The sequence below is a fragment of the Cryptomeria japonica genome, chromosome 5 (assembly GCF_030272615.1).
Source record: "Cryptomeria japonica chromosome 5, Sugi_1.0, whole genome shotgun sequence".
Classification (NCBI taxonomy): Eukaryota; Viridiplantae; Streptophyta; class Pinopsida; order Cupressales; family Cupressaceae; genus Cryptomeria; species Cryptomeria japonica.
Window position 1 is genome coordinate 826,329,413 of NC_081409.1, and position 13,843 is coordinate 826,343,255.

Below are 13,843 nucleotides of genomic sequence, written 5' to 3' on the forward strand. Positions count from 1 at the left end.
AGTAATATGTATATCCCATATAAGAGCTGCCTGAAGGTGTAGTCTTTGTCAAATGTTGTTAGAATAGTTAGTTCTAACAGAAACTAGGACATTCGTGAAGGTGTAGTCTTTTTCAAATGTTGTTAGAATAGTTTGTTCTAATAGAAACTGCTCTAAGGAAATAATAATGGTTAAAACATTTATTGTAAAAAAAATCCTAATTTTTTGAGAAATAAACTTCTAAACAAAATGAACTAAGAAAATTGCATAAAATGCTCTTTGCATTTGAAATTGTTTATTGTAAGAGAAGATTAAATTCGGGAGAATTCAACATAAAGTCTACTAAATCTGTGTCACTTCTTTTTAATCAGATAAATAACATATGATTAAGCATGAATTGATTTAGATTTATTCAAGGACTGCAGATTTTTAATGAATCCTTAAAAAAGAGATTATGTTGAGATAAATCATCAGTGTAGTATATATAATATTCTTTTCAAAAGATTTTCCAAACATCCTAAATAGAAATGTTGGCAGTATTATGACAAACTCCTTGATTTTCTTACTCAAATTATATTATTCTAGAGAAATGAGTGCTAATTGGGTACTAATTGGGTAAGATTTTTACCTAGGCCTTCCTATTTGTAAAGGAATAATTTACTTGGTGAGGGCTAATATACCTCAAAATTTGATATCGTTTCAAATTTTTCTATATAAGATTTAAGAATGATTCGCGTGTATGGGGTACACTCCAGGGATGTAATTTTTCTATTACGAACCCGTTAGTAAAATACAAATTGGATGAATTAAATTTGTTGTCTTGATAGTTGATCGGAATACATGCATAATACCTTGGAGTATGGAGTCGTTAACTTTTCTTCATAATAGCAAGTTACCCACCTGTATCTATTCATTGGAGTCGTTAACTTTTCTTCTTCTAAGTATATATACAAAATTTGGCAAGATTTGAATTGCCAATACCTTTGTTAGCAAAATGATCTACAACTCTGTTTCTGTTTCTCAAAGCAAGATAGTCATATCCTTTTAATAGGTACTGTTTTGTATGCTTGTTTATTTGTTTGTAGCCCAAACCTGAGAAAGCAAAATAGACATTTTTGAACATTGAATATGTGTTCTCTTCAAATATAACCATACTGACTCTCTTTTTGCGGGTTTTTCAATAACCCTTAGTTTATCAAGATACTTGCAATTTCTCTTTAGTTAGTTTATCAAATATAACCATACTGACTCTCATTAGTTTATCAAGATACTTGCAATTTCTCTTTTTCATAATCCTTCCTCTTTGAATATTGGTGTAGATGGATTTCTTACTACATCAAGAGATTTTGATTATCTATTTGAATATTGATGTTATTTTGAACTCTTCAAGTGGCAATCGGTGGAAGGTATGGGATGTGATATAAGTTTAACTGTTTGTATTCTTTTTCAATATCAATCTTGTCTTTTACTGTTAAAGGCTAAGTTTATTATTATTGAAAATCTAAGTCAGACTTTGCCTCCTACATCAATTAGAAGATATTAAGTTTATTATTATTGAAAATCTAAATCAGACTAATTTGCCTCTGCGTCAATTAGAAGATATATGTATCCTATTTGGTATTCTTGAAATTCTAATGATCCATCAATTGTCTGGAAGATGATCATATCGGTTCTGTGTGGTCAGTAAATATGAAATGTTTATTATTCATATTTAAAAGATATTTAGATATGAATATAAAATCCATAGTCCAAAACACTTCTTTTAATGATCTTTTACTTCCATTGGCCCCTGTCTATTCTATTAATAGTCCTTATTTCATAGAATTAGGAGATTTCTAATAAGAAAAGTTGTTGTTTTTTCCCAGGCACATGAAAAATTAGTCCTTGTTTCATAGAATTAGCAGATTTCTAGTAAGAAAAGTTGATTCTTTTTTCCCAGGTACTACTTCAATAAATTCAACAAGTTATCTGACCACCACCTAATCGCTATCCCACTGCACTGGATTATTTGGTAGCCGCAGGTTGTTTTTCCTAGTCATAGATTGTATTTCTATGAATAAACAATTTCAAATGCAGAACATTTTATGCAATTTTCGTAATTCATTTTGCTTAGAAAATTTTTTTCCAAAAAAATTAGAGTTTCTATTAAAGTAAGTGCTTCAACAGTTTTTATTTCCTTTGATCAGTTTCTGTTAGTGCAAACTATTCTAGCAACATTTGACAAAGACTACACTTTCATTTCCTTTGATCAGTTTCTGTTAGTGCAAACTATTCTAGCAACATTTGACAAAGACTACACTTTCAGCATAGCTCCTGCATTAGATACACATATTACTTATTCCTTAGTGTTTCAGAATCTGAGTCATCTTTTTACATTTAAAAATAACTTCACCCTGAATATTTTGATTATTGGACACAGTTATTACCATAAAACAACAAAAACATGTTGGAAAGAGACTTGAGAAAATAATCATTCGTATAAGATGTTACACAAGTGATTGTCGAGTCATTCTAAAAAGCACAAAGGCATTGGATCCATCTTCATCTGAGATCCAACAATTCAATTTTTTTTCAAAGCATAAAGTGGATTTCAGCTTATAAATAAAATATATATTTTGTTAAGTCTTTTTTCATGTATTATTGAATTTTGGTATGTTTGTGTTGGTTTATTGTAATAGCTGTGTCCAATAATATATTTATTAAGTAAGAAAATAACTTTGATTCTCAAACACTAAAGAATAAGTAATATGTGTATCTAATTCAGGAGCTGTGGTGAAGGTGCAATCTTTGTCAAATGTTGGTAGAATAGTTTGCGATAACAGAAACAGTTCAAAAGAAGTAAAAATGCTTATGCATTTGAAATTGTTTATTAGAACATTTTTTACAACTATTATTGTAAGAGAAGATTAGACTCAAGAGAACTTAACACAAAGTATACTACATTTGGGCCATTAATAAGAGCCATGGGAGATCTTAGTCTCGCAAGAGTAAGGTTGTTCAAGTTTGTTAGTGTTTAATTGTTGCACTAAGAGGTTCATGTAAGGAACCTATGTGAACAGTTTAATAACTGCATTGAATGGAATTATTGGAAGTGAAAAGGATGAGAATAGAAAAATGTAAAGAGTGTCAAGGAAAGGGATGCGTATGACATGGTTTGGAGCCATGCCACTGATATGTGTGAGAGGTAATCGAAACTGAGGTGTTATGAGATGACCTCGCCCACATTGGAAATACGGTCTGCATATGGTAGAAGTCTATGTATGAGGTAGATTGTATTGAAAAAATGCAACATGAAATGAGACCCTTTCATAAAATTAATAGCAGTTGTCAAAGAAAAGGTTGTTAAGTTGAGATTGAAGCCTAGTTTTGTTTAACATTGGCATAGTATGCAATGACAGCTAACAAGAACAATTGTGTGCATATCAAGTGTCATGATTTTTTTCTTTGTTAAAGAAAGGAGGCGAAACCCTTTCCATATCTCATGGAGGAGAGAGATAAGAACTTCTACAGGAAGTAAGCACTTCTACAGAATCTGTACCTTATTGGTCTATAGGATTTGGTAGAATAATGATGGAAATTTTGCATACTGAGTTCCAAAGATTCAATTTTTTAGTCTAGTAAGCATCAAGGGGAAGTATGTTCGATAGTGATGTAAGTTTGCAACTCTAAATGGAATTAGTAATTTAAATTATGTAGTTGGTAGTTTTTAGGGAGAGCTTCTAAGTAATTTTCTAGTGATTTTGGTGAAGTTTTTGAGGTAGGAATTACCATGTTTTAAAAGTTTCTTTATTTGTGATGTAGTAACCTATGATGATTTTAGAGGCTACAACTTCTATAAAATATTGTCTCCTTGTATTGTTTATGTAGATAAAAGTATAATCTGTATATAGAAATAAATGATGATATAATAGATATTAAATAAAATGTGTGTCTTAAATTGAATTTATATTTTGTGACTGATTTAAATCTACAATCTTCAAACACCTTGAACCAAAACCGAAAAAAAAAAACAGGGCCCACAACCTATGAATGAACATAACAAGACACCCACTTTTTGAGCCAACGTAGACTACCCTATAAGAATTTTTTTTGAAAAAACAAAGATATGAAAACTAGCATTTAACTTCCAACAGAGGAAAAGGACAGGAAAACGTTGCGTCCTTAAATACTAATTGCCAAATCAATTTCCTCTTAACTCCACACTTCATCTCAAACAAGAGATAAATTTGACTGGTTGAAATCTAGCTTTACAGGAACCGGATGAGACTGTTTGAATAGAGTCTTCAAAGCCGATATAAGTATTTTGACTTCAAGAATAGAGTTTCCTCTACTTCCTCCTCAATAGATTACATTAAACTTTTGAATCCTACAGGGCACTCTGTGTCCAAACTGAAAACCATCCCATCATACAAACTGAAAACCATCCCATCGTACAAATACTTAACACTGGAAGAAGCCCTAACCAGCTTAACAGGAAAAATACCGCCAACCAGGCTAGCCGCTGCCAAAGGCCCAAATCTGCCAAAAACTATTACGAAATTTAAACAGAAATAATATCCTCTTTGATGAATTTGTCATGCAAGAGTGAAGTTCATGTGATTACAAAATATAATAAGCTAATTGAAATGAAAAGGAAACCCATCTCATATACTATGAATTGTTTTTCCACATCCTAAAGAATATCCGCCCTATTACTGATGAAATGACTTCTTATAACAAGTGGCACTTCATATTGTAGATGGCTTTAAAATTTCCTGTATTGAATTTTGTTAGGAAGGTTGGTCCTTCGGGTTCTGATGCAGAAAGCCAAAACTTGTCTACTGAAACCAGGTATAGAGGAAAGCAGTTAATAGCCAAGCAAGAAATATCACTTAAGACACCCTCATTTGAATGATAAAGTGCTCATAACTCGCGCATAGGCCAAAAAATCAAGGAACAATCTAGCAGATTCTACTCTAAAGAGATCAAAAACTAAAATATTTGTCAGAAATAAGTGGAAAGGACCAAAAGGGCAGTGGGGAATGAAATGAATGATGCCCAAAGGAATAAAAAGGACACTCAAATCCTAATTCTATAATTTTAAATTATTTAAAAGCATTATAAATGGACTGCACTCTTGCATTGATATCAGGAAAAATAAACATTACAAAGTTTCACAAAATGGTTTTTGCTTGTAAGCCTTTCCCGATAAACTTGCTACCACCGGTAACTACTCAACGCTTTTATAATTAAAATGATGTTCGATTACATCCCTATAAGTCTACTTTCAAACACCTACTATACTATGAGCTATGATACCCATAATTACCAAAATTGGGCATACTTCCACCCAACACAATACTCAGCAGAAACATTTTCTCATCAATTGCCTTCACTCACCTTCATCACTTTCCATAGATAATTTGGGCCGCGTGAGCTTTGATTTTCTTCCACAGTGACCTTATTTATAGCCTCGTCCTCCTGAAGCTATGACCGTTCATAATCTATTACCCAGCTTGTAGTGTCATCCAGGTTTCTCAAATTCTCTTTTTTAATGTACTCTTGGAGGCATCCTAATCCTTCTTCTAGTGTTAAATTCAAGATTCTCTTCGACAAGATAATTATTTTTCCTAACACAACCTAGCCATGAGATCTTTAGACAAGATCAAAGGATATCTCTTTGGTTGCTAGCCACACTTTGAGTAATCCTTTCGAAGAATGACATTATTTATTACATCCTCCAACTCTCTAAGATACTTTATACCAATTTTCTACATAGTTCAACTGTCATTTATTTTATTTTCCTCACATATAACAAGGATGCCAACAAAATAACAAAAATAACATAATTCACAAGATATCTATGATGCATTTTTAGAAAATTGTTTCCTAACACCATTATGACAACATGCAGGATGAGACCATGATTGGTTAAGGAATTCAAATGTTGTAAAGATGTAATATTTTGAATCCAATTATTTATAATGGTTTGAATAAAGAATTTGATTGATAAATGTTTGATTGTGATGAAGGTGTGGTATTATGATATGCAAGTAAATGGGATGGTTAGAAAAAAATTAATAGTGAATTTGTGCTCTTGAACTCATGAATCCGAAAAGCTTATATTACTCTTACCTACAGAAACTTTTGTAAAGCTTTCTCTAGTAATATATATAGAGAGAGAGAGAGAGAGACATAGAAATGTACATGTATCTTATGTATATGTATATGTATATACATATATGTAGATATATATGTATATGTATATGTATATTTAGATATATCTATATGTATGTGTGTATATATATATATATATATATGTATATGTATATGTATGTGTATGTATAGAGAGATACATATACATACATACATGAATTATTTACATAACTTTACTATATATATTAATAGTATCTTCTAATTGATGGACAGATATTTAAATTTTTCTTTTATATATTATTAAAAAATTTAATTATTTTTATTTTTATTTATTTTACAAAAGGGCGACCTTCCTAACTACCCAAACTTACCCTCCCCTAATGTGGAAATACATTTTGAAATATGTGATTTAAATAAATTATTTTGGAGAATATGTTAAAAGGTGTGAAAAGTAATAATGAAGAAAATTAAATTTTGATATTGTTATTACCTTTTTTACTCTCTTGTAAATTATTTTTGCCTTTAATCACTAAATTAAATACTTTAGGGTGAATTTTATTTATTAAGAGATTAATTAAAGGATAAATATTTATTACAATGTTGTTTTATGTGTGGAAAGGATTACATTTTGACATTTTTTTGTGATATAATATTTCTAATTATTACTTATGCAAGTAGTATTTTCTTTTTGCCTTTTAAGAAATTATAATTGTAATATTTTTTTATCAAAAGGGAAAATATATGTGGTATTGGATGACCTAAATATGGTTTGATATATTACTATGTCATTTTATATTCTCTTAATATTATTTTCACCCTAGGTAAATAATTTGAACATACTCATTATGATTGCTTTTTACAAAGGTTATTTCATATGATATAATATTTCCCACCCAAATTAAACATTACCAAAAGGTGAGAAAGTATTGTAACATTATCGAAAGGGAAGTATTTTCTTTTACTTACTATACAAAATCTTTTACCTTTTTTGCTCTCTTGTTTACAATGTTCTTTTATGTGCAGAAAGCTAAAATTCTTGGGGAAACATTAAAAGGGAGTATTCTTCATCCAAGATTACATTTTGACAATTTTTGTGATATAATATTACATTTTGACATTTTTTGTGATATAATATTTCTAATTATTACTTGCAAAAGACATTTTGATATTTATAGCATCTTGATATACTTATGCAAGTAGTATTTTCTTTTTTCCTTTTAAGAAATTATAATTGTAATATTTTTTATCAAAAGGGAAAATATATGTGATATATTAGATAAATAATTTGAACATATTCATTAGGGTGAGTCATTTAATGCTTGATTGCTTTTTGCAAAGGTTATTTCATATGATATAATATTTCCCACCCAAATTAAAGATTACCAAAAGTTGAGAAAGTATTGTAATATTATCGAAAGGGAAGTATTTTCTTTTACTTACTATACAAAATCTTTTACCTTACATTATTTAATAAAAACTATTACTGGAATAAATACTTCCAAGTGTTTAATACTTTGATTTAAGTGAATTATTGTAAATAAGTATTTTACATAGGGTAAAATGATTATTCCCTAATCTAAAGTGGAATATATTTAATCTTTAATTAATAAGGGATTTGATTGGTTTATTTTATGTGCAAGAGATATTGAAATTATGGGAAGTATTATCAAAGCGGAGGATAAAGGATATATTATTAAAGCTTTAGTTAGTGTGTATTTTAGGGATTCAAATGTAATTATCTCTGTAAACCAAAAGGTGTGTCCTTTGGAAAAACAACTATCTGTAACTCCCTCCTATATGCAAAAGGGCGTGTCCTTTCACATATGTCTTTTGGATCAGGTATTTATAGGGAGTCTTTTTCAATTACAAAAAAAAGAAACAATTCACAATCTGTGATGCTGCTAGTAGGGGCTATGGGATGTTTGTATTGGAGAAGTTTGTAGGAATGGAAGTATCATTTTGAGAAATCATTGTGTAATGGATTATTTGTAAGTGTAGCTATTGTATGCATTCACTCTCCAAAAATTAATATACAAGATTCATTGTTTCAATTCCAGAATTTGTGTATACTTTTGTGTTGATCAATTTCATTTTGTCCTCTCGATAAATCTGATAGAGGGTTTAATACAGTGTGCCAACACAAGTTGTTATAATTGAATATAAGATTTGCTTCTTCATGTTCTTAGAGAACCTAACGAAACCTCTGTATTGATAGTCTTGTGTTACAAGTTGCCTGAAAACTGTCTCAAGAGTTTAATCAAATTATTTGTCCACAAAGTATCATGCATATTCCTAGATAGGGGCACCGGTCTATCATTTATTTCTGATATTTTGATTTGTATGCATAAGGTCCTTATAGAGAAACATTCTTCCATATCCTATTTGAACTAATCCTTGCAGATTTCATTCAAGTCCTGAAAGCATTTAATTTTCAATATACAATATCTTTAACATACACTTTTGTTCATATTCAGTTTTAAGTTTTCAAAGTATTCAGCTAAAGCACATGATATAGCTTAGTTGCAGAACACTAATTTGCCAGTTGTGTAAACTTTCTTAGAGGCTTAAATCCACATTTAAATAACTCTTTTGTGCTTGAGAGGGAAGGGTACACCCACATAGGTCTTGTGGAGCCTGAAGTGCAGAGGGATTTGGTCTTCAACCATCCCTGTTCATTGGCCAAGGCTGATTGGATTTCCTAAGGAGTTGGCAAGTCTTTGGGTTTTCCAATGTGTGGTTTTGGGCACCAACAGATATGTGACTCTGCTAGGGAGTGGTCATAGAAGGACTATTCAGAGTTTTTGGTGTGTTGTATCAGACTCTACTGGAGGAGAGATCCTAGAAGATCAGATAAGTTAGGAACAAGTTTTTTCCTCAAATTTGAGGTGGCGACTCTATTCAACAAAATATTTCAGTAAGTGACTCTGCTAAGGGAGATAATCTAGAAGGAAATGAAAAAAAATTTTTTAGTTGAAATTAATTCATGATGTATCAAATTGGACAACCATTTCAAAGAAAACCATTTATTCCAGATGGCATCAGGCCATTGCATCTCAGAGGATTTCAATGTGTCCCTACAAAGTGCATACTCCCTAAACTTTCACCACTGGTACCAAAGTTTCATGGAGAATAGGATGAATCAGTGATTGATCATTTAAATACATTTTACACATTTGTAAAAGATTATGAAATTGATGCAGAGGATCTAGTGATGAAGCTCTTCATCAGGACATTATGGGGTTATGCGAGAGAAGCTTATGAATCGTTACCTACATAGAGTATTTCATCAATGAGGAAATTTGAGCATGGTTCTTATATGAGTGTCATGTTGCAAATGATGAAGAAGATGACATTTACTATAAAGAGGATGAGGAACAAATTTGCAATATGGAAGAAGAATCATGCATATCCCCTTTGGATGCCTTCTTTGATTTAGAAAGATACGAGGGTGAATCTATAGCGGGATTGCTCACCAGGATGATAAACATTTATGTAAAAATACTCATAGATAGCATGCCTTCATTTTCAAATAAAATGGATGCTTAGTAGAGAGGAAATCTCTTATTTATTAGAGAAGGAATATTAAAGGTACATTCAGAAAAATGGTCCAATTTTTTTTCAAAAAGAGCAAATTAATGAATTTGGACACATTCAAGGTATGTTTGATGAAGTAAATAATGATTCCAAAGAAAAAAATAAATATAAAAAAGAAAAGGTATTATATGATAGTTACAACAATCCCTTGTATGATGAGACCCTTGGGAAGTATGAAAAATTATATTTCCAGAGTGAATCATCTTTTAATTCTCTCTATGAAGTTGATGTTCATATAGTTCATGCACAGGATGATACTTCAATGAAGGACATTTGTAAAGACATCGTTATTGAAGATGAAGTGTGTGAAGCATATGATGATAACTCTCAAGAAATTTTTTATGAAGGTATGCATTGTGATTTGTCAGATGATTTTTTGTGCAATAAAACAAAAAAGGGTTTTCATGAGGTTATGCATATATATTCTATGTTTTCAAATTCATTGTTTGAAGAGGACTTAAGAAAACATATACCAAATGATGATGTTGTAGAAATAGTATTTTTGCCAAATATTGCCAAGAACGATACATACCCTAAATTTTTATGTGAAAAAGATAAGTTATTTCTAGAACACGAGGAAAAAGAAAATATGTTTAAAGATGGTATAAAATTTGTATCAAATTTACATTATAGTAAAGTCATAGGTGATGAGTGCCCAAATCTATTATTTGAGAAAAGTGTAATATTTTTCAAAAATAAGGAGATGGTAAAAATAATGGAACACAAGGGAGGCATAAATATTTCCAAAGAAAAAAGTTGCAAAGGAAATTTACCAAATATTTATCTTCCAAAAAGTGTTATGCTTGGTGAAAAAGGTAATCAAGTTTATAAAACTGAATGTTTTCATTACCATTGGCAAGTAAATTCCTCATGGGATGACAAGGCTGATTTCCAAAATTGCCTAAAAGAGAAGGGATACAATGAAGTAATATGGTTTCAGAGTAAGGGTAAAATATTATTGAGATATAATTTATCTCAATTAAGGTGGATAAAGGAGTGTGAAGGAAACTATGTGTATCATACTCTAGTCCAAATGAAAAAGAACAATATATTAAAGAATGGGGCTCTAAATGATTGTTTATGTGCTCTAAATGATTGTTTGAAACAATGCATCCTTTGAGACATAGCTATGCTGATGAAAAATCAAGTGGGACCCGAGTAGGGTGATTTGAACACTCAACCTCTCAACCCGACCTTCCTAACTACCCATACCTACCCTCCCCTTTTACCAATTGCTTTATTGTATTACTTGAAAATGTTTATTAGGGTAAATTACTATGGATAATAATTTGCAAATATTTCCACAAGATTTTAATTTATTATATTAATCTTGAAATGCGGAAATACATTTTGAAATATGTGATTTAAATAAATTATTTTTACCATAAAACATTGGTAAAATATATATTAGGGTAAAATATTATTTCATATAAATGGATCTTATTTTGAAAAATATGTTAAAAGGTGTGAAATGTAATAATGAAGAAAATTGAATTTTGATATTGTTATTACCTTTTTTACTCTCTTGTTTACAATGTTGTTTTATGTGCAGAAAGCTAAAATTCTTGGGCAAACATTAAAAGGGAGTATTCTTCATCCAAGATTACATTTTGACATTTTTTTGTGATATAATATTTCTAATTATTACTTGCGAAAGACATTTTGATATTTATAGCATCTTGATATACTTATGCAAGTAGTATTTTCTTTTTGCCTTTTAAGAAATTACAATTTTAATATTTTTTATCAAAAGGGAAAATATATGTGGTATTGGATGACCTAAATATGGTTTGATATATTACTATGTCATTTTATATTCTCTTAATATTATTTTCACCCTAGGTAAATAATTTGAACATATTCATTAGGCTGAGTCATTTAATGCTTGATTGCTTTTTGCAAAGGTTATTTCATATGATATAATATTTCCCACCCAAATTAAACATTACCAAAAGGTGAGAAAGTATTGTAACATTATTGGAAGGGAGGTAATTTCTTTTTGTTAGAATATTTAATCTTTACTTAGCTTAGGTTTATTTGTATTTAGTTTAGGATATTCCTTTGGAATTCCTACATGTAATTTGTCCTCTAGTACATGTGTGAGGACAAGTCATTTCTTTTATTTTCCTTTATTAAGGAATATTAGATTTCCTCCATAAGAGGATGTGGACACATGGCACACACATTTTATGAATGGTGGCATTCATAGATTTGGGAGTTACTTTGTAACTCCTCTCCTCATCTCTATTTAAGAGATGTCTCCTCTCTCATTTCTTCTTAATGACAATATTGTAAAGAGCTTCTTGCTCTCTCTCTCTCTCTCATTTTAGGCATTGCCTCATTCATAATATCACAAGGGATTTTTCTTTGCTTTTCCCCTTTCAAAAGTTCTTGTGCCTCCTTCTTCACATTTGGGTGATGCTCCAAGGTTTTTGCTTTTCTCTTGGTAACAATTACTTCATCATAAACTTTCTTGGATTTTATTTTTCTTTCCTTCCTCTTGTATTTCCTTACATGGTATCAGAGCAGGTTTCTAATCCTTGTTTTAAGTTGACATTGATGAAGGTTACCATTCTGTGGAGTTCGCCTTGTTGGAGGCATTCTTGAGAGGAGAATAAGTTCTTTTTCTAATATTTTCTATTGTGTAGGTTTTGGTTTCAAATTTTAACTTTTTTTCAAACTTGTTAACAAGTTTGCCTGCAGGTTTAATCTTCTATTCTAGTTTTTTTATTAAAAAAGGGCTTTTGGAAGGCTTGCCGCCAAAGTTCCTTCTTTCTAGTTTAAATTTGTGTCTTTGGAAGGCTTGCCGCCAAAATTTCTGGTTTTTTTTAAGTGTGAATAGTTTGGAAGGTTTACCACCAAACTCAGCCTCCTTAATCTATTTGGTCGGCTTGCCGCCAAATCTGATTTATTATTACATTGCATTAGTTCTCATAATTTGTTTCTTTGAGAGGAAAGATTTAAGTTTTTAATAGTTGTTCTTATCAGAATAACCATAATCTGTAGCTTTGATATCTGTGTATTCTTATGTCTCCATTATATTTTGTTCTCTTTACATATCAGCCTTGCTTTTGGCATATTTTGTTTGCTCAAGTTTAACAATAGTTTAATACATCTAACGCATGTAACAACAGTTTAACCTAATAGTAAATATTTTGTCCCAACCAAAATAATATTTTGATGCATACCCTAATCATAAAAATTAGTTCAACATTCAATAGTTTAACTAGCCTCTGACAAAGGGTACTCAAAAACCTCATTCTTCCCACAAAATTTTCTGTAAACACCAGCAAAGGTTTCCAACTTGTATTCTGTGTTATTCCGCTCCTTAGGATCCAGGTAGATAATACCAGTGTTTCCAGGGGGTACAACCACATCAACTGGAGCAACCAAACCAACAGGCGCTGGAGCTCCAACCTTATACTTTGCAACTTCCTCGCGGACCTCTTTCAAGTCACCTTTTGTGAAAATAAGCCCAACATTTCCCACGAGCAACTAGATGATGTTCAGATAAGCCATATTTCCAGACATCTTGGCATACATCCTAATACATCCTAATAGATTTTTTTTCAAACTTGGTATTCTTTCCCATTAGGCTGACTGAATCGGGCCTCAATCCCTGCCGAATGGACTGCAACTGATTGGATCCCACATTGTCTGCAAGGCACACCAATACCTGCATGTAATCTTCCAGTAAATCGCATATTTTCTTGTCGTAGATTACTTTCTTCTCAGCCTTAGTACCCTAACTTCTTTCCTGGTCGGGCTCAAAGCATTTAGAATTTGGAGAGCGTTTTTATTCTTTCCACCTCTGTCATAACAGTATTCTTTGCACCTCTGTCATAACGTCTCTGCACTGTAGGTTAGTTGGGGTAGGATTTCTCAGGGCACTGTAAATTCCCTACAAGAAATCATTTGTTTAAACATCTCTGTTCTCCTTGTTCCATATTCTCTGCAAAGTAACGTCTTTGTTCTCTCTGCACACCTGTACCAATCTATTTGTCTTCCTTTCACATCTCTGTACTTTGTGCCATATGTTTGGTAACTTCAGAATCTTCAAATAAAATAAGTATAAGTTTCAGTTAAGTTTAACACTCGTATTAAAAAAAATTTCATATATAAACTTTTAATATAT

At 31.0% G+C, this 13,843-nt stretch overlaps 1 protein-coding gene across 1 annotated transcript; it reads right to left on the reverse strand.

Annotated features, from left to right (window-relative positions):
* Window positions 1-4,325: 4,325 nt before the first annotated feature.
* On the reverse strand, window positions 4,326-13,390 carry LOC131876211 (uncharacterized). Its single transcript, XM_059221054.1, has 3 exons — window positions 13,310-13,390; window positions 12,947-13,203; window positions 4,326-4,497 (listed from the first exon to the last, which is right to left on the reverse strand). The coding sequence occupies exons 1-3, from the start codon at window positions 13,388-13,390 to the stop codon at window positions 4,326-4,328; spliced, it is 510 nt and encodes a 169-aa protein (XP_059077037.1).
* Between the last annotated feature and the right edge of the window lie 453 nt (window positions 13,391-13,843).

Bases quoted from the DNA above. Each gene is read 5' to 3' on its own strand.
- LOC131876211 (XM_059221054.1), bottom strand. From the start codon at position 13,390: ATGCAGGTATTGGTGTGCCTTGCAGACAATGTGGGATCCAATCAGTTG. The intron at 13,204-13,309 runs GTCAGCCTAATG...AACATCATCTAG, and splicing joins AGGGATTGAGGCCCGATTCA to TTGCTCGTGGGAAATGTTGG. The intron at 4,498-12,946 runs GTCAGAGGCTAG...AGTTTTTGGCAG, and splicing joins GAGGTTTTTGAGTACCCTTT to ATTTGGGCCTTTGGCAGCGG.